This window comes from Marmota monax, unplaced genomic scaffold (genome assembly GCF_021218885.2).
Source record: "Marmota monax isolate L192 unplaced genomic scaffold, Marmota_monax_Labrador192_F-V1.1 WCK01_AAM20220418_F8-fsc00084, whole genome shotgun sequence".
Classification (NCBI taxonomy): domain Eukaryota; kingdom Metazoa; phylum Chordata; class Mammalia; order Rodentia; family Sciuridae; genus Marmota; species Marmota monax.
In genome coordinates this window covers 7,970,784-7,993,201 of record NW_026694575.1, presented here as the reverse complement: position 1 = coordinate 7,993,201, position 22,418 = coordinate 7,970,784, and the positions used below count along the sequence as shown (strand labels likewise).

The window sequence follows — 22,418 nt, the reverse complement described above, 5'->3', positions numbered from 1 at the left end:
GAGCGTCTGTGAGTTGGAAAGAACCAATATTTACCAAACAGACTGACAGAGAACAGGTGGGGTGAGGAGTGCTCACAAGAACAGTATGTACTATCATATTCTTTTAAGACTCCCAACAACCTCATCAAAGAGATGAAAGAAGGACAGACTGGAAGCAATTACTTGATTATGTGAGCAATGTATGTATGCATTACTTTCTAATTAGGTAAAACCTATTTCCTAAAGAGGAACACATATTATTGCTAGTAAGGATTCATGAGGGAAAGACAAAATAAATACTTCCATTTCAAACAAGAGCTGAAAAACACTAAGTGTTCCTCAGTGCTACCAGGTGTCATGCTATGATCTTCTCTTAGTCAGAGGCATGCCAGCATCGTTGGTGACATGGCACCAACCAAAGAACCATAATAAGGAATGACTCTGCAAGGCTGTCCAAACATACCCTTAGTCTCATAGACTACAAGGAGCATGGAATCCTAAGTTATTTTTTTGGATTGGCTCAAGCTATAAAAATTTAGTTCAAAGAAAAAAGAGGGGAGGAGTTTTCAGAGAACACCATTAAGAACTTTTAACTACACACATATACATTCACACACAAACATCTGTAGCAATTGTTTAACTAGAGGTCTCACTCCTGCCTCTGTTCTTGCTAATTTTATTTAGTTCACATCTAAGTAAATCAAAGTTATGCTGCCACAAATGTTTGTTTGTTTTTGCGGGGGGCAGGTGCTGGGATTGAACCCAGAGGCACTGTACCACTAAGCCACATCTCCAGCCCATTTTATCTCATTTTTAAAAAATATTTTTAGTTGTAGCTGGACACGATATCTTTATTTTATTTACTTATAATTATGTGGTGCTGATAATCGAACCCAGTGCCTTACGTATGCTGGGCAAGCACTCTACCACTGAGCCACAACCCCAGCCCCTTATTTTAAATTTTAGGTCAGGGTCTCACTAAGTTGCTTAGGGTTTCACCAATTTGCTGAGGCTGCTCTCAAACTTGGCAATCCTCATGCCTCAACCTCCTGAGTCGCTGGGATTACAGGTGTGTACCATCACACCCAGACACACGTGTTTTTTTAAAGAAAACACTCCACCTACCTCTTCTACATCTGCTGTTTTTACCCACACTGCCTGACACTCGCAGCAAGATGGCGCTGTGGGGATCTGGACAACACATGGCAGTTCACTGGATGCAAACACCAACTTTACATAAATGCAGAACCAATATTAATAGGAACTAACAAAACTTATTCAATACGTTCTGTAACTTCATGCTATGAAGATAATTTTTAGTAATTTACTCTATCAATGTAAAAATAATTTCCCAAATCAAAATCGCAAGCTTATTGTATCCCTGATCTGCCTGTGCTCCAACCAACTTCCCATAAAGGCATTTCTATGCAAAATTACAAAGGCAGAACTGGTTGGGACTGACACCAACTAGAGAGTCTTGTTTCTTCCCAAAGAGCCATTTAAAATTCATTAAACACACAGAGTTTAGGCCAAACAAAAGCCCTCTCTGACATGAATCTGGCTTTCAGTTTCAAAGCCAGAGCTTATAAAAATCCTTGAATTCATGCCCTTTCCTGTCTCTGCACACTGCCATTTCCCCTCTCACATCAGGCATCCAGCCATTCAGAACTCCTGGTTCATAACTTCTACTTGTAAGTTACTCTCTCTCTTCGGCACCTGCCTCCAATGTGTCAACTCAAGCCTCCACCCTCTTGTCCAGATAATTCCTTAGGTTCACATCCTATGGGAAGTCCTCCCTGCCCCAAGCCACCCCATGCTCTGGCTCAGATTAACCCCCAGTGCTCCATACAGAATCCTGACACTTTCGTACTGTACCCTAAGTTATCCATTTTAAGCTACCTCTTGCTCTAGGGCAACAAAATCTTTGAGGATGGATTTTGAGTTTTGCATCCTGAGCAAGAAAAGAGAAAAGACTCAATAAAATATTGTCAAATGAATTAATGAATATATGAGTGAATGAAACAAAGTCAGCAACTGGTGGTTCTCTCTGCCTTGAAAGACACAGTGGGAAAGGCAGAATCAAACCTATCTCATCTCGTGACCTGTGTCAAATACTTAGCTTTATTGAATCTCAGGAAAACAGAGGTTCATATTTCTATTTACTTCACATAGCTGTTGTGAGACAATCCTGAGATAATTTTTTGCAGAATAGCAAGAAAAGTTTCCAGGATACAATAGGTGCCTAAATAATATTAATTTCTTTCCCCTCCCAACTATGATCCAGAGAAAATCAATAACTTTCCATTTGTGAGAGAAAGGAGATGGAGGGTTCCTCTTGGCTAGTCAGTCCCAAACTGGAACCTTGGTGAAGGAAAGGAAAATATGGGGAATCTTTCAGTTCCAGAGAAATGAAAAGTTTGCTAGTGTCCTTGGTTACAAACAGGGATACAATTCTTCTCCAGGAAATTAAAAAAAAAAAAAAAGGAAGAAAAACCTAACTCCTTACTTTTATCATAGCCAAACTAGCAAGTAGCCAGAAGAATTTTTAGGAAAGGAGAATTTTGAAAATTCAACTTAAATTTTTTCCTATTAATTAAATCAAGGAGGGTCTCCTTTTTGCACTAAGAACTCAAATTTAATTTTTAAATTGTAATAGGACAGTGAAAAACAGACTGTAATAGTGGCAAAAAATATATAGTGATCTACAATTAAAAGTGGATGGAATAAATTTCTATAGAGTAAGGAAGGTTTCATGTAAAGGAAAGATTGACTACAACTCACGACAGGTGCAAAGTTGTAAGATCTAAAAGCATCTCAGAATTTCAGGCAGAAGGGAATGTCTCTAGAGAAGCCAGCAAGGAACTGACCCAATTAAGGAATTCAAAAGATTTCCTACTGCCAGGAAAGCCAACAGCGGAGAAGCAGGCAGGAGGCTATTTTTATCCTTGCCAGAGCCTTCTGACTCGGCTGCCACATTTAGAGGACAGAGCTACAAGATAACTTGCCTTAAGAGGATGTTATGATACCAGTGATTAATGGCAATTTTTAAAGCTCTACAAAACTAGGCATAATTTTGGTTCAAACAAAACCAGCCAAAGCCAGCTTTAAAAAAAAAAAAAAAAAAAAGGATAATATAGTGAAAAAGAAAAGTAGAAAACCAACCAATGGATAGCACAAAATTTGTAAATAATCCAGGGGAAAAAAAGTCAATGCAATAAGTTAAAGTTCTTCTAAGTTAGGTTGCAAAAACACTAAACACATGTGTTTTCAGAAGCACATTTTAAAAGATCCACTGAATAAAGAATTGTAGAACTGGCTCCAAGGTAAAAAAGATTTTCCAAAAACGGCTCTCCCTACTGACATGAACACTTAAAAACGACAAACTTATGATAGCCCTTGGAACCCTGGCTAGGTGGCTGTGATTGAAACCTTTGGAGATGAGAGAGAACAGACTAAAAGAAATCTAATTAACATTGTTCTGACTGACCACAGATACTAAAGAAAAAAAGTAAGAGTGCTTTTCTTATTTATAATCATTATTTTATAAAATAGACCACTACCCCTGCATTGACAAGCAGATACCCATAAAACTGGTCAATGAGGGGCTGGGGTTGTGGCTCAGCGGTAAAGTGCTTGCCTAGTATGTGCGAGGCCCTGGGCTCGATCCTCAGCACCAGATATAAATAAATAAAATAAAAGTATTGTGTCCAACTATGACTAAAAAACAAATATTAAAAAAAAACTGGTCAATGAAATCCAAATCCCTGAAAATAATTGACCAAGTCATTAGCTGGCTCTGCACACAGACCTGTCATCAATCTAATCATGTATTTCATTATAAGGTCTAAAGGCTTTTTGAAACTTAATGAAGATTGTACTTGAATTTCATACCTAATCCAAGAATTCTCTTTGCTCTCTCTCTGAAGGCTCAGTCTCTATTTTTCTTATACACACTCAGGGTCTGAGTCTTCATTCTTAGCCTTCAAAATAAATAACAAGCTATTCAAATATCTCTGCTAATTATTTGGAGAATAAGCTGCACGAGGCCGGGAACCTGTTTTTAGTGCCTGCTTGACATCAACAGCCCAACATACTCCCTGGAACAGAGCAGATGCTTGATGTATATTTGTTGTATGAATGGCCTCGGCCAGCCTTGAACTTTGTAGATATTTCCAAAGTGGAATGAGGTTGTGGGGGTTGGGAGGGAGAGCGGTGTATCTGAATCACTCAGGGAAGACACATGCTTAAGTCCCATGACAGACCCAGTGAATCAGAATCAGGGCAGATAGTAAGCCAGTTTGGAAAAGTCCCCTCAGTGAGTCTATACTGACCTCCTCTCTTCAATATATGAAGCTATCAAATATGAGATCCAAATCTTTTATTACAGATCATCATGATAAAATACATAAATTCAGTCCTTAGACTCCTAAATTGAAATTAGGAAGTGTTAATGTCTTCCCTGTCAAAGTAAACAAGCCTGAAGTGTTTAAGTTTTCTAAAGTTTGTTTCCCCCTTAAAGGCTACAATAATCAATGCCTGAGCCACTGAATCAGGAACAAGAGGCCCTGTGTACCTGTCCCAACCTCTAGGTACTGGAAAGGGGAAGGACTTTATAGATCCTGTTGCATCTCATTGAGCTTTGATGGTTTTCAACTATAAAATAGAGATGATAAATTTTAAATAAAAAGTTACTGTACAGATTCAGGTTAGGGATCATTCTCAAAGGATACTCAGTAAAAGTCAGCAAAATGGTACCTACGGTGCCCTGAAACTTGCACTGGTTGTTAACACCGCCGTCCATATGGGAGGTTTACCTCAAAATCGAAAATGCGAAAGTGTCCTTCAACCTACCTGGTACACAGAATATGCTCCAATGTTTGTGGAGCTGGATTATAAGAAGAGGCTATAAGGTAAGATATTTTCAAGTCAAATGGCTTAAAGAAGGTTTTAGTGATCCCCGTCTTCCCCCCTAGGAACAGCCTTGTTACATAATTCCAGGATATCCCTACACACATAGCTCTGCCTTAAAGGGCAAAAAGATGGCTCAGATATCAAAAATGATACTCCAACATGTTCTTTGGTGAAGATGACAATGTAGGATAGGGTGAGTGACTTCCTCAACATTCCTCCATTAAATTCCTTTTTTATGCTATGTTCTTTTTGATATTGGGGACGGTTCTAATGACAGGAGTATAAAGTAGAATGGTTGAAGAAGATCTCTAGAACAGTATTTTGTAACCTTTGTAACTATTAAGACCTACTACTTTGAACAACATTATTTCATAGAGGCTCCCTCCAGGATAACAATGGAAGACCTCTACCCTCATCCCCAATCCAGCAAATAAACACAAAACAACTCAAACGTTAACAAAATAACCATAGGAACAATATGAATTCACAACGCATTTAAATGTATTCTGACTGCATTACATCAGCATCCTCGTGCTCTTAGAAGATAATCACACATACGTAAGTGACATACCAATTATCTAACTAGAATGCTCGGTCACTAATGGGTTCACAGGCTCCATCAAACAATTTCTATAGCTGAAGAGACTCATGGTCCACAAATGGAGAATAGAAATGTTTCAAGAGGCCAAGTAGAAAATAACTGTTTCCTAAACAGTTTTTAGGCCTATCTCAAAAAGAAAAGATGTAGTCTAGAAGCAAAGCCTTCATTCAACTGATTCAGTTGACTGGTTTGTGTTTATACACATGCTTTCCACAAGCTACTCAATATCAAATACTGCCACACGCAGACTCGCATGATAACATGTGCTACTCTGTCATGAAACTGTAAAAACATTGAATTTTGTAATGTAAGACTATATAGGACTGCCTACGGTAATTTAAAATTCATTGAGATCAACCCCTCTGATTACAGGTGAGAAAAGAAAAGTGACCAACCTCAGGCCACACAGCTGGTGATGGCATAGCCAGATTTGAACACAATCCCAAATGTTTCTCTTTTTGTTTATTAATACTTCAAGAAGTATATTATATGTTAACAACTTCTGATCATTACAATAAAGAGACCAAGCTAGCTGATTTAAATATCTCTATTTAGGCAACTATGGTAGATATTTATTATTTGGAATATTACAGCCCGTAGAAGTTAGATTTAAGTTCTTTATACTTCAATTAATCATGTCTGATCTTCAAACTAAGACTTGTGCTATACTGTTGGTTTCCCAAGCACTAAAAAGGGCCCTCTAATTGGCTAACTCCTCCTTCTCTTTCCCAATGTATAGCAACTGGCATCTGCCCAACTGGATTCCAAAGAGATTATGGAACTGCTTTTCCTTCAGAGTTCCACTAATGTTCTTAATTGACTGGTTACCAGGTAAAACCAGGGATAAAACAAAGCCTTGCTTTTGGATCTGAGTGCACTGGTGTGGGAATGAATTCAGAACCAGCCAATTAGACAAAACAATGAAGCCAGAGGCAGCAGAGGATGGGCACTACAACAGCTTTTTCAAAGAGTAGTAACTAGTTTAAAATTAGCTAAAAAGTCTGATTTACACAAACTTTACTGCTGAGCAGCAACAAGTTCAATGTGGGTTTCTTCTGAGGTTTTGGCTCCCCTCCCCACTTCCTCTCCTTTTAAACTGTTAGAGGGAGGACAGAGGCAACATGAGGAAAAAAAGAAATTCACAAGCCAGGCACAGATAGCTGATAAATTAATCAAGTGCATACAGCATTCAGGTAAAAATTCCATGCATACCATCAGGAAGCAATAATTTTTGAGGCTCAAGTGTGAACTATTCCCTCTTCCTGTTGCTAAACTGCATGTGATGAGAACCTTGGATACTTTTATGACAGCTTTCCCTCCCCCAAAGTCACCCAACGCCACAGTCCAGGATTACATAACAGGATCAAGGAAGGCCTCAAGACCTTCACGATGACAAAGGGCTTATTAAGCAGATATTAGTATATGGGGCTGTTTCAATAGCTACCAGCAAGTGAGAGAGCAAGAATTACCTCTCTACGTGGTTTTATAAAAATTTAACGGAAACACATTAAGAAAAAAAGATAAGTGACACTATCAAAAGTTACACTATGCTCAAATTAATCAGGTGTGTAGCACAAGCAACATGGATATCTAGAAATGTGGACCCATTTTCTCTTAGATAAACTGCTGGAAGTCTAAAAGCCTTATTCCTTAAATTTTATTCAGATTTCACTTCTAAATGGAGACTATTACTATTTTTGTCTGTCCATCTGGTAAAATCCACCCATACATACACAATACGTATGCAACAATGTAAGTCATTAAAGAAACGTATCTATTAATTTGCTACCTGATTATTACTTGCTTTCTGATTTGTTATCTTTGAAGTGTTTAGTTACCACATCTACTTTATTACTTTACCAGTCCCTACCCTGAATGTGTATCAAACTAAATTCAATCATAGCACACTGTTTCCCACAGCTCCTCTCCATCCTCACCTCCTCACCCAGGTAAAAATCAGAGTTGTGTCACCAACTCAAAATAGGATTCCTCTGCTCAATATTCAAGATGAAAGTAAGGGACTGCCTAAGTAATTGTGGACTCACATCATGAATATGACAATTGCCTGTATAATTTTCAGAACAAATAAAAACAAGGTTCAAATATCACAAATGTGAGGAGGGCAGATAGCAGAAGATCACTACTTTCGACTTTCAGGGCATGTTACGCAAGGACCAGGGCCCATGAGGGTTTGGCCAGAGTACAAGATGTGCTCAGCACAAACTGAGTTGGTTTCAGTTCAGAGGCACAGCAAGGAAGATCCCAGTCCAATTCGTGGTTATGAGCACGTTGATTTATTATGAGCAAATCAACGTTCACACATCACATTTTTTTCTCTCCCAGGCATTCCCTTTCCCTCCTCCCCTTAAAGGGGGGTGGGGGGGAGGGAAACAATAGCAACCCCAAATCTGGAAAAGCACAACACACTGTTCAAAGTCCACACCTCGTAAACTCTGCCCACACAGGGCCCAGAGGAATCCAATAAATCCTGATCAAAAGTCAACGAGAAAGCAGGCAGCTGTTCAAGTTAGGAAAAGGCCCTGTACCAGCAGCGACACAAAGCATCTTGCCCCACAACCCTGCCCTCTTCTTCCTCAGGACAGTTACCTCAACAGGAGAAAGCCCAGGTCCCACCCTACTTGCACAAGTAAAGGCAAAGGAGACTGTGTAGGATGTTCCATGTCCCTGGTCAGGAAAGGGAGGTTCAGAAGGAGAGGAAATCTACTTCATGTCTAAACAGCCACACATCATGTTAACTATAGCCCAGTTTAAATTGTACGCTTAGGTATGTACCTCTCCCCATGACCCAGGAGGCTTTTAGAAGGAAGGTAATTTTCCACTCTCTGGAGATCTCAGCCACTCCCCTACTCTGCTGCTTTGAATTACTTGGTATCACCCAAAGAGAGCAAGAAAGAGCCAGCAGTTCAGGAAGGATCTGGGCAGGCATGCAGGGCAGCTAGACGGCTAAGCCTGGATCCTGAACACTCCTAACATGTAAAGATCCCTGGATTTGCCAGAAGATATTTGATACCATATAACAGCAATTTATCTGGAAGGAGAAATCTGATTATGAATCCCAAGAAAATTGGCTGGTTTGCACTGTCCATTTCTTCCATATGGTACCTTGCATCACGCCCCACTAGATGTCTCTAAAGGAAAATGGCCATCTAACCCTGTAAAAAGATTGGGGGTGGCTGGGGTACTGAGTTATCTGTTCTCAAATTGCCACAGCAAATCCATTTAAACAGAGAAAGGTTAAACACTGTAAGAATGATACTGCTCCCCTACACCATTCCTTCTTGAAATAAATCCTTCTAATATTAAAGCAACAGAACCTATTTCCGTAGGAGATCCTCTAATTTTTAACATTTTTATTTATGCCCAGATTATATCAAGTTTATAACATATAATTTAAATAAATGAAAGAATTTAATCCTATACATTATAACTCTCAGTAAGTTTCTAGAGCTCTCAGTCTACATAAAGTGCATATCCATATAAAATCTGTTCTAAGACATCTGTTTATCAGTATATAATGTCTCTTCTCCAACACAGAGAACTGAGTGATGGGAATTTGGAATACAGGAATATTAAGAGAAGTGAGTATCAAAAAAAAGTTAAGGTTTCTCAGATATTGCTTCTTAGACAGCAGCACTAAATTCATTCTCTCCCCACAATAAAGATATAAAATTTAAATAATTATCCCAACAGTCACTCTTTTATAGTGACATAAAAAAATCTTATATGAAATTAATGAAACAAGCTTTTGTACTAAACTTGCAACTGAGTTTCATGATTTCCTTCAAAAGAAGAATATTATAAATTCTTTTGCTTAGCAACAAAGAAAAGAGGCACAGATGGAATCTTTGCCCACTCATTTAAGCATTTGTTTCAAACAAATTTTACAGCAATGAAAAGTAGTGGGAGAGGGTCCCTAAATATAATGTGCAAAGAAAGAAAAAAACATCAAGATTGTGTTAAAACGAAAGGTCACAACATCTTCGGCAATCAGGAGTAGATGGACAACGTTTAAAATAAATGTGTATTAAATGAATGCATGAAGCAAGTGAGGCAGTGGCGTGTTGAGCTATGTAATAAGCACCACTTCTACTCTGCATACGCCATCGGTTTTCTGAGCACACAGGCATCTGGACAAGACAGGTCTCTAATCGCCCTGCATTGCTGAATGCGATCCCTTATTGCCTGCATTCAAACTAAATATCTGAAATGCCTAAAACTCACAGGAAATATGGTGGGTATGCCAAGTCCCCCTCTTCCAAAAATTGAAAGCAAGATACATTCTCAAGCAATACGAGGAAAAAATACTCCATTTTTACCATATTCAAAGGAAAATTGGGATGATATTCTGATTCATAATTCAGTTAATATCTGAAATACAACTATAATGTTTTGACAATTGCCTTTGTTCTTGCTGTCTCATTCTGACATTCTACTAAAATGAAGCAAACTGGATGTTGAATTGTTTTCATATATCAAATTTTAAACACTCAGCCACTCTATGAAATTGTGAATTGAACATTCTGCTAACATAATTTTCAAGTACTGTTTTTTGTCTCTTTATCCAGTATGTCTCCTTCTGCCTCCATTCCATAGCTACTGCTTCTTGGTTTATTCCTAAGTCCTTTTATTCCCTTCACATGGCGGGTGGGTCTGTCTTACAGGATAAGCTGAATATAACTGCTTCATGAATCTGTATTTCACCGTGCCCAACCTATGCTTCAGATGGCCAAAAACAGATGTACTCACATGTGGTTTTAATCTATTCCATGCTGCTCTATTTCTAAATAATAACTACCATTTCACAGGTGAGAAAAACCCACAAATACAGTAAGATAAAATAAGCCCAAAATAAGCATCTGGGCATTTATGATAGTAAAATATTTTTCTATCCAGGGAAAAAATTCTTGATAAGCTCAGTAATACTGCGGCAACGCGAAAGCCGCCGTGCAGGTGATCAGAATTCAGAATCAGCCTGTAGCTCAGGCTCTGGGCTTATGAGACTGGGTGTGCAGCAAAGAAAACGACATCAGTCTCTGGGGACAAGCTTCTGTGGACTGTCGCTGGCGCTGGTTATGGAGAAGGCAAGGCACAATTTCCAGAATAAAAATAACACAGAGACCTGCCAGCTGACCAGAGAAAGGACTCAGCGATAAGAGAGAAGGCGGACCCTGTTCCTCCCTAGGGAGCGAAGCCCCTGTGAGAAGATGACAGTGGCTTTAAAATTCTTAGAAAATTCGTTAAAGAATAAGTTATTTTTTAAAAGAAATGGATATAAATTATGAAATGAAGACAAAGTCCTCCTGAACATATGTTGGGGAAAAAAAAGATAAAAGTTTTCCAGGAAGCCAGCTGGAATCAACAACACATTCAAAAACAAAATCAAAAACAATATCGGAAGTTCTCTAGGCATATCAAGTATCTTATTTGTGGATGACAAAAATAAAAAAATTAAACACCATATCAAGAGAGATTTTTTCCCCCAAAATGGAAAACATAAATTCAATTTTCTGGCTTTTTGTTCATGTAAATTAATTAAGCTGAAACAATAAATTCAACTTTTAGTTTTGTAGCCATTTTAGGTTTCATTATTTAAATACAAACACAAACCACATATCTATGAGCACTGCCATAAAAGCTAAAAATAAATGGGATTATTCATGATATGCTTTGTAAAATTATTAATATAAAATAAACTCAAATATAAAATCTGCCTTCATGTTTTAAAAAATTCCTCAATGATCCTTCTAATTCAATTTCTACATTTTTTATTCTGAGAGATATATTGCTGTCTACTAGTCTCATAGAATGAATGCCAATTTCTATTTCTGTTCCAGTGGAAGCAGAGCACTGGGAGAGGTATTTTATTTATTTACTTTCAAAATGGATTGGCAGATTTTAGATACCTATTCTAAAAAGACAGTGTTATTTTGTTAAGGTATTCAAATTTTCTTATTATCTTTAAACCAAATCACACAAGAGAATCACCGTTAAAATCAAGCATGATATTTCTTAAACTATCTAACCTGGAACAGAGTTTGATAAGAATAAACTATTTCCCTGAACAACACTACATTTTGGTAGTAACAGACTATAATGATATCAAGTTCATGATCTTGGTTTTAAAAATTATAAACTAGCTTTTTAAGACTGCCCTTACTTATGAATTCTTTACTGCTCTTTGAAGGAAAAAAACACACTTAATACCTAAACTTAAACTGAAGCTGGTTTTCTCATTTGATGTACATGAAAAAAGACTTAATAGATATTTAGTAACACGCCATGCCATATTATTTCTTGAGTGTCTTCTATAACTAGGCATGTGCTGGATTTTACAGATACATCACATCATTTAACCTCATGAGCACCACAGAATGTAGTGGCAGAGTGGTGGTTTAAATCCAGACCTCATGCCAAAACCCCTGGTTTTTCCACCTGCCATGCTGCTTCTTATAAATCACAATTTCACAAAATCTTAAGGTTCCCAGACTAGATAAATCATACATAATTTTTTCTATCATTTAACTTTTGATTCTTCCTCCCTACAGAATCAGCTAAAGAGAATTAAGGGAAAATTGATTGAGAATATGTTCAGAAAAAGAATACAGAATAAAAGTGAACTTTATATAATAATCCATTTAGCAAACTAGAAGATGGACATAAAACTGAGATATCCTGGCTAAAACTGATAGACCAAGGAAATTCTACAGTTAATCCTATAATAATGTGTGCAAATTCTTCGTATTTATTTCAGTATCAGTTAGAGGTTTGCTTCTTAGAAAAGTCATATAACAAATTATATCTACTGTTGTTTGTAGCCTGTATTTTCTCTGATAAAAACCATAGGCACTTACCATGAAAAATGATTTGACTACCTATCATTCCTAGGATCCAGTATGTAGGAGGCTTTTAAAAAAAAATGGCCAAAAAAAATTAAATACATTAGGAATAAAAGAGCCTAGCACAGCAGTGTGTGCCTGTAATCTCAGCAACTCAGAGGCTGAGGCAGAAGGATGGTAAGTGCAAGGCCAGCCTTAGCAACGTAGAGAGACCCTGTCTCAAAATAAAAAAGATTAAAAAGACTAGAGATGTAGATCAAGGGTAGTGGAACCCTGGGTTCAATCCCTAGTACCAAATAAATAAATGAATGTCCTTCAGCTACTTTTTTTGTACTTAACTTTTAATTCTGAAGTAATTATAGATTCTCACCAAATTACAAAAAAGTACTACAGAGAGATTCTCACGTGCCCTTTATCTGGTGTCCCCAAATGGTAACATCTCACATCACCATGGTACAAAACCAGGACACTGACATCATATAACCCCAGACCTCACCCAAATTCCTCCTAGAGTTACTCTTCTAAGTGCAGTTTTCCTGGTGCTAGAAATGTCCTCAGATCCTCTTCACTTTTCATGATGAGAATACGAGAGTGGAGAGGAGGAAAGACTGCCTAAGTCAGAGTGCTGGAAAGCAGCGAACAAAACCAAGTTTGAGAAGGCATCTTTCTTAAGAGATAGAGCATGCATCTGGATCAGAATCATTTTCCAGAATCCCACGAGGCATTCAGTAAGAACCTTCAAAATATTATTAAAGACCCTTGAAACAGTTCTAATATTTCAAAGTTATCTCGTGAAATGGATGCATATTTTTGTACACATTATTTTTCATCTCTCCAGAAGCCCCAAAGCATTCCTTATTTTTTTTTTTAAAAAAAGGACCCCTACTGGTCTTTTAAAAATATTTAAACATATTACTGCAGCAGTAATATGATAAACCAAACTCAAAGGGAAACTAACTGGCTTGTCACCACTTGCCACCTTTGCCACCTTTGTCCTTAGTACAAAGCTCTACATTTGGCACAAAGCAGGCTCTTAAAGGCCACGTGAATGAAAGAATGAATGAACGAACTAACTAACAAATAAGTGGGGTTACCAATATACTAAACACTCCAAATTTCTTTGGGAGGAAAAAAAAATAACTTGCAGCTGGGGGTGCAGTGGCACATGCCTGTAATCCTAGTGACCTGGGAGGCTGAGACAGGGGAATTGCAAGTTCAAGGCCAGCCTGGGCAACCTAGCCAGACCTGTCTCAAAATAATAAAAGGGCTGGAGGGATAGTTTGGTGGTAGAGTGCCCCAGAGCTCCAACCCCAGTACTACCAAAAACATACAAAAAATCTTGGTTGTCACTTTTTAGCAAACTGCGATTTTTGTGAAAAATGTTTTATTTTATTTTGTGGAGTAGTTTTCACAGAATCAGAAGAAGGGCCTTTATAGAACATGTAGTCTGGTAAATCCCAACAAAGGTACATGCTGCACCTGACAATAAAAAGAACCCACCACGTCCTATCCCACATTTGGGGTGGGGCTGGCATCTGCTTTTTATTGCTGAAACTCCCAGGTGATATAAGGTCCTATAGCATAAAGGTGAAGAAATAGGTCTGGTCAAGCTGAATGTTTTTTCAAGATACTACGGCTGGTCAGTACCAGAATTGAGACCAGAGGCCAAGCAGGAATACTACTACTTTTTAAACATAATATGTTAAAAAAAAATTAATTATGAAACTTATTTTAATTGTAAAAACTGTTGGCCATCTTTTAAAAATTTACAACTAGGCAGAATTTTTTTAAAAAAAAAAAACCTATCAAGACTTGACTCTTACTGGTTTACAGTCACTAGCATAAGTGGGTAGACATATACAGTTAGGGTCCTGAGAAGATTTTTGCCTGATACATTAAAAATAAATAAGAGTACAGTTCATGCTTTGAGCTAACTGCCCACATCTACCAATTTGTCCTCTTGCAGGACTTAATTTGGTATCATAATGGGTCTATTATAGATGCTCATCAAATATGTTTGATTTTTTAACAAAAAGTTCATGTACAAAATTGAGAGCACTTACTTGATACAAAGTATGACTTTATAATATTGGCTATATGCTCATCAGATTAAATAGATAATATACGTTCTGACTATCTGCTAAAATAGAATAGTATATTTCTCAACTTACCTTTAATGGAATCATTCTCAGCTCTCATTATGTCAATGAGTGAACTCTCCAGGGAGTGCATATCGAATGTCCTAGGGCGGTCCTGTAAGTCCAAACACCAAAAACCACTTTTTAAAACAGCATTTACATGTAAAAGAGGAAAACAAGTTGCACTTCATGGGACAGAGATCAAAAAACAGCAAAAGTACTCCCTTTCCATATCAGGTAGTTATTACTTCATGTTATTACTTATCCTTTCAAAACATCAAAAACCACAAAGTACATAGAGCTAAGTAGAAAGTAATTTTTGTTTTTAACAACGTATTCCAACAAAGCACCATTTTTATTAATAAAGCATAAACCATTAAAACTAATCTCCATATCAGTTAAGAACATTAAATAAAATATAAATAAGTCTATCTTTTCTACCACTTGAGACTCTAAAATGCGGCAAAGCTTTCTAACTTGTTTCAAGACTTACTTCTAAACTGGCATCTCTGTGTGCTCTCAGAATAGATATATTTTCTTATAAGCCAAGGTTTGCTAATAGTCATCAAATATCTGTTAGATGATATTCCAAAACAATATTACTGGTTAATCATGAAAAAGACATTATACCCTCAATGAAAGAAAAGAAAAATACTTGATTTATCTCTTTCTATATTACCAAGGCTGTCCTTGAATTCTAATGATTTACATTCTCTAAAGATTTTTTTAAAACTAACGACTCATTCAGAATATAGACAATATCCCCAAATACACACACACACACACACACACACAATACATTTTTTAAAAAGATATAATCACCCCTCCCCCAACATAAAACTCAATCTGGAATGATGGGTTACAGGGACAGCTCTCATTACTTTCACAAAGCTTCCTCCAAAGAGGAAACTATGAGGAGCTGTGGAAGCAGGTTCCATCTCTCCCTGCCCCCTAGGCACAAGGTAGGAGGTCCCCAAAAAACCCAGCCCTTACCCTGATAAGTAAAGAATAAAAGACACAGATAAGAGTCAGCATCTGGATGAGAAAACCAAAGGCCATCCCAATCTTATTTACCATGTCAACTTGGAAGAAAGGTGTAGGGTAAGTTGTTCTCTGAAACCCTGGCTCAACCTGGCGCATTTTAAGAATGGGTGGGGACTCCTAAATATATAGCAAATATCCTACTGCTCTGGGAGTCCTCAGGATGAAAACAACTACAGATAACTCAAATTAAAGCCTGGCTTGCTAAGTTAAATGCAGGAGAGGAAACCTTTTCATATTAAACTCTGAGAGGAAGCAGCGATCCATGCTTCTGATCCACCCCCTACACACAGAATATTAATGGGCTTCCAAAGCAGACAGACAGGCAGGTTCCATAAAACTCTCTCTTCACTTCTGCTTTCTCTTCCATTACTTTTCTTGCTTATTTCTTTTCTTTCTTTATTTTTGGCGCTAGGGAGTGAACTCAGGGATTTGGGTATTCTAAGCACACACTCTAGTACTGAGCTACAGTCCCAATATTATTTTTTCTTTTTCTTTCTTTCTTTCTTTTTTTTTTTTTTTTGTTACTGGAGATTGAACTCAAGGTCACTTTACCACTGAGCTATCATCAGCCCTTTTAATTTTTTTATTCTGAGACCAAGTCTGGCCTCAAACTTGCAATCCTCCTGCCACAGCCTCCCAGCCCAATATTACTTTATAACTCAAAACTTTAGCTTCTTAAAAAATTCACCTCCAGGGCTGTGGCTGTAGCTCAGTGATAAAGCACTTTCCTAGCATAGGTGAGGCCCTGGGTTCGATCCTCAGCACCTCATAAAAATAAAGATACTGTGTGTCCATCTACAACTAAAAAAATATTAAAAAACAAAATTCACCTCATAATTTTATTGTTTGTTTGCTTAATTGTTGGGATCTCCCTTTTCTATTTTCTGAGCTAACTTCTAGAACCTCTAACTGATAGCAACTATCCTTCACAAGAGAGCATTTTTGATCAAGCTGACATTTCTCCCTTGTGCTGCTCTAATACCACGCCCTGTAGGATTATCATGCTTCCCTGAAGCAGGGCCACTCCTCACCCTGCCCCACCGTGTAGACAGACACTCAGCAGTGTTTACCAGATGGACTGCTCTGTAATGCAAACTGTTCATCCCTGTGATTTGAGGCATCTGAACACAATTCTATTCAGATATAAACAATATTAGAGGAGAATGATGCAGGTTCCTCTGTGGGGGAGAGACCGGGGACTTAACACAAGGCTCTGCTCTGAGAGTGGTGGCCACAGCCCAGAACCTCCTCCCCACTTCTCCTCCCGAGTCTTTTCTCACCAGCTTCTCCTCAGCAAGATTCACAGAGCAGCAGGAGGCCAGAATCAGAACTTCTGAAGGTCAGTATTCCTAAGAGTATTCGTACTGCATGTCAAGCACTTAATCACTGTATTTTCTCTGAGCAGAGAAGTGCATAAGAAGGTCATGAAGCTCCACCAGCCGTCCGGCTGTAGCTGGACTGGCCCTCCTCTCGGCAGTCTAGAACCAGGTCATAACTGGGCCTTCCCTACAACCCATCTTCCCCACACGCCCATACTGAAGGCCAGACTTCTGGGTTACTGTTCACCTGACTGTCCTCTGACTGCGAGGTTCCCAAAGGCAGCAGCTGCATCCTACTTGAAATGTTCCCAGGGAGTCCGCCTCAAATGGGCGCCTATATGCCAAGACAGTCATCCCGTCAGTCCCTGGTACTGGCAGGGGTCTGAGGTGAGGAGCTCCCTGGAGAACAACTTTTGTCTATGTGTGCCATGGCACAAAACAGGTGAAGAAGCACTGTCCCACATTCTGTACCACCATGTCCCAAGCACATTCTATTAGTGCACAAATGTTGCAACATCAAGGAATGGATGAATTCCTTCAAGTCATTTTTAATGTTTAAATATTTCTTCTTTCCTACTTCCTTATCTTAAGGTTTGTTTGTAGATTTCCCCTTTCCCACTATAGAGCTGTATGTTTTCTTTTGCCAAAATAAATAATGGAGTAGGAGGAAGAACTCGGCCTATTATTCTTTTTCAGGCAAATAAAGCAGTAAGCGACCTTGTGAATTTCCGGAACTTGCATTCTGACAATCACTGATGAAGAACGCCAAAGAGAAACAGTTGAAAAAGAATAGAACACAGAGAGGTTTTTGCTTAGTTTCTTTCATAAGAGCTCTTCTCATTAAGTCAAGAAGCCCTGTGAGTTTCTACATGGAGTACTAGAACTTAGCAAATAATTTTACAGCATCCTCTGCCCCAAGTACACTGCCTGGAACATAAATTTTTGCTAAACTTAATAACTGATCATTTCTAAATGGTACAGTACATTAGAGCTAAAATTCTAATGAAAAGTTTAAATTTCAGTAGTATTTTGTGTGATTGAAAAAAACAAATCCTTTACCCCTTTTCCTTTAAATTTTATGATTTAGTTGAGGGGTGACAAGTAAATAATATTATACAAACTCTGATCAATTGCAATGCATCAAGGATTCTCAGACTCTATGTGAACTTGGAAGGACACTGCGCCTCAACAGATTGCTGGTGATTATATTAAACTCAAAGTATAAAGCCCAGTGGAACAAGCACCACATTCTTGCCAATCCTAGTCTAATATGTATTCTTCTCCACAACCCAACCATATTAGGAATTATACTTATTATAAACTACATTTGAATAGTAATAACATTACTTTTTTTTTTTTTTTGGCAATACCAGGAATAAAACCTAAGGCCTCCCATGTTAAGCAAGCATTCTACCACTGACACTGAGCTACCTCCCAAGCCCCTTTTTAAAAAATGTTTATTTTGAGACAGGGTCTCACTAAGTTGCTACAACTTCAACTTGGGATCCAACTTGAAATCCTCCTGCCTCAGCCTCCCAAGTAGCCCAGATTACAGGCCAGTACCACCATACCCAACGAAATTTTACTTCATATGATGCTTTGGTAATTTAAAGTTCAAAAACCACACACTATTTCAAGTAAATATTTTGCTCTCAGAGAGGGTCCAAAGTTTATCATTCTTATGCTACTCAGCTGATTTTCTTCAATTTTTAAATACAATAATTTTAAAAACTTAAACTGGAAGTGTCTGTGCCATTAGGAAGCTGGCAGAGGAAGAGAAACACACAGAAACCCAACATATAAGCACACAAAACAATACCAGCTTTCCTGCCCAACAGCCAGGTTCAATCGAGGGAGTAAGAGTGCTTTCAGTTCCTAACTCCATCCTCAATTTTGCCCCTTCTGATTACTAACTGAACCAAACATAATTACTGACCTATTTTCTAGGATCCATTTCCCAGAAAGTAAACTGTCAAAAAAAAAAAAATTCCTTAAGTGACAGCTCTTCTTCACTGAACTTGAGCTGATGACCAAAATATGAAGATCAGCATAAATCCATGTAATGAGTATCGGACACAGGAAACCTCAGCTCTGTGGGGGCATATCCATTCTCCAGAGCTCCCTCCTGGCCCATGAAAGGAAATGGTTTGATTAGCTCTCTAATTTCTCCTTCCCAGCTCCAACGTCTTTTTGGTTTTGGTTTTTGGTTTTGTTTCAGTTTGGGCAGTGCTGGGGTGGAACCCAGGGCTCTATGGAGGCTGCACAAGTGCTCCACCGTGGAGCCACACCCCTGCCCGTCTTTGTATTTTAGTTTTCCAAAATGGACTCTTCCAAAATGTACATTTTATAAATTGTAATGAAAATATGGCAGGAACCAGAAATCTGGATAAAACGATGAATTCAAGTTCACCACATTTTGTCCATGAAAAAGCAAAGGGCCAAAGGTAGGTCAGTAAGAAAATGAACCTCTAGAGTTTTGTTTCCTTAGTTTTGGGGATCAAACCCAGGAATTCGCAGGTGTTCAGTACATGTTCTAACCACTGAGGTATACTCCCAGACCCCCTTAGAGTCTTAACAGTCAATTCACTTTCATTACACTATACACAATGCAAAATAACAAGTTTCTTTAAACAGAAATTACTGAAACAATTTGTTGGGAGAAAAGGAAGTAAAGCGTCCTGATTTCAGATAAAAGATTAAAGAATCTCTTACAAACAAAAAAACACCAACAACTTTATTTGCTTCGACTCACTTTTGCCAGTTTCTCTTGGCAGCTTAAAGGGGGAAGAGGTGAATCAGCAGAACCCGCCTTTATTCAGCACCTATTAGGTGCCTCTTCTCAGCACCTTCTTAATACTGTCTTATTTAATCCTCAAGACTTCTAAGTTAGGCCATCTTATTCCATTTAATAATAAACACTGGGGTGGGAAAATACAGTTTACTGCCCAGACTGTGCTGCAGAGTTCAGCAGTCAGGACTCCAGCCCAGGTCTCCTGCCAAAGTGGCTGACATGTCCTCAGGTAAGGGAAAGGTCATGGCAGTCATGACTGGGGACTTCAGACACACATTTGAATAAAGGTGGCCCTCTGCTTTGAGGGCAGGAACATGATGGCCAGTGCCTGGCAAACAGGCAACCACGAATTACATAACAAAGGAAAGAATGACCAAAACCCAGAAGGATGACAGAAGATGATATCAGAATTCTGAAAACCATATGAAAAGAGAAGTCTTACCTTCCTTCTCCCCATGGGATGACAGACAGGTGCAGCACACAAATGATCTCTAAGTTACCACAGGAGAAGAGACAGCAGTACTAATGTCAGCAGCAGCTAGCATTACGCCTTACATACAGCTTCATTTATTCCTCACAAACCCTAGGCAATTGGGGATGTTCAGTTATTACCCCATTTCACAGATGAAGAAACTGAAGCTTACAGTGACTAAACAAGTTTATCATCGCCATGTAAGTAGAGGAGGCAGAACTTGAACCCAGGCCTTCTGATCTTAGAACACGTGAGCTTAATAATCATGCCCAAAAATAAAAGAGCAACAATTATCTTCAAGGCTCAGCAAAGTACACTTTATTACAGTATTTAGCCCTCATTTTGTTTTGTAATCTTAATTCTTATATTTAATATGCTGAGCTGCATGTCAGAAACTGGCTGGTTAAGTTTCTGTCATCTCTATTTCACAGGACTATTTCTATAGAAAAAAACTATACAATACCACTATGAAAATCAAAGTTAATAAAAATGACCTTCTTAAAAAACAAAGTGAGCATTTCAAAGGGCAAGACCCCACCTTTCATATATGCCCCTGAAAAATGCTGCTGGCTGTGGCAAAATAGGAAGACCTATGTCAGCACACAGCTACCCACAGGGCTTCTCATAACATTCCACAAGTAGCCACAAGAAGCACAGGAACCTGTCGGTCCATCACTGTCAGGAAGAACAACTTAACTGTGATCACACCACAAGCCAAAATCATCATCATCTGTGACAACTTATTTTGAGACCAGGTCTCACTAAATTGCCCTGGCTGCCTCAAACCTGAGAACTTCCCAGCTCAGTCTCCCTGTGGCTGGGATTCCAGGTGTGTGCCACCATACCTAGCCTCGGCAACTTCTTTTAACATCCAGATGATGATCTAAGCCAATGTGTCTTATACTTGAAAAAACATCAGAATCACCTGGAGGTCTTGTTAAAAACGAGGATTACCGAGTCAACCTCCAGAGTCTCTCATCAGTAGGTCTGGGTAGAGCCCAAGAAGCCACATTTCTTTGAGTTTTCAAGTGACGCCAGGAAACACACTTTGAGAACCACTGCGGTAAGCAATTCCATTCGACAGGTTAGCTTCAATAGATTTGTAGCTTATACTCTGACTGGTCAGCTGTGTATAGTCCAGCCTAAAATATTCCACAAGAATCATTTTAAGGTTTTCATAGGAAGAGAAGGCCTTTGTTTTCAAAACCTGAAACAAAGCTCTCTTCTCCACCTCTAAGATACAAACCTCGGGAAAAGATTACAATCAAGTCCAATTTCAACAAATAGGGAGTTGCTCCTTGAGAAAAAGCCTGGCGAGGTAAGTGGCTCATCATTAAGAACAAACAAAATACAAATCTGGAACTTACATTTTCACTCTAAAATATTATCTCTGGCATTTATATATCTGGTACCTTAGGTATAGGGTTCTATTTTCACCCAATGACAGAATATCTGCCGTCTGGCTTACTAATTTTGTGTCTCTTCTCTATCAAAAATATTAGTCAAATGTTCTCTGCTATCCATATTCAAAACAGAGTCTCAACAAAGGATAGGTTCATTGCTGATTTATTGAGTTTTTGTTTGTTTGTTTTTTAATCAAGTCACGTCACCAGACAATTGCCTAGGATATGCCAGTCCCCCTTGGCTTGCCTTGATAGAACTGTGGCTTAACAGTATTATCTCAGATTTTAATAAGTAGAAAACAGTAGTATCTATCATTTACTAAATATTTATGGATGTTATCAAGGGAAAAAGTCATTATGTCTGCCAATACGCCGTGGTTTGAAACCCACAAGGCAAATTTTTCTGAAAGGTTTCACTCTTATGTAAAAGAAAGTTTACTTCCGTTGGAGAATGAGAGGTATGTAACCCTTCAAATTCCATTTTTGGGGCAGGATGTTGGGATATTGATAGCTAAGTTTTTTGCTCAGACGTAGTAGCTGTCCTCAGCCTCAATTTTCTCATCTAAATATACCCCATCTACCCACCACTGTCCCCAACACCACTCAATTGTTTATAAACTTGAGTTAGTATGTTTTGGCATTCCTGGACCAGGTCTAAAACAAAATGTAATTAGTTGAATATAACCAAATTATTAAAAGCCAAAGCCAAATCAGCTATCCTCTTTACTCATTCTCTTTCTGTAAAATATCTGTTACTGTGATTGCTTTTCAGACCTGCTATGAATCTCTATCAGGCTATGGAAGCTTCTCTTTTTGGCTTAAACATTCCCTGGTGAAGAAGGGAAAGAAAATATTTTGGTTTAAAAAGAAAGTCTATGCCAGTATGTCAGCTGCCAAAATAAA

General features: G+C 38.4%; 1 protein-coding gene across 6 annotated transcripts in view; it reads right to left on the bottom strand.

Moving 5' to 3' along the window:
* The window catches only part of Cpeb4 (cytoplasmic polyadenylation element binding protein 4), a 65,616-nt gene that overhangs the window by 30,305 nt on the left and 12,893 nt on the right, over positions 1-22,418 (bottom strand). For all 6 annotated transcript variants that reach the window (XM_046421380.2, XM_046421381.2, XM_058571839.1 and 3 more), the window contains exon 2: positions 14,520-14,601. In XM_046421380.2, the coding sequence (XP_046277336.1) occupies positions 14,520-14,601 (82 nt within the window). The remainder of the gene's footprint in view (positions 1-14,519; positions 14,602-22,418) is intronic.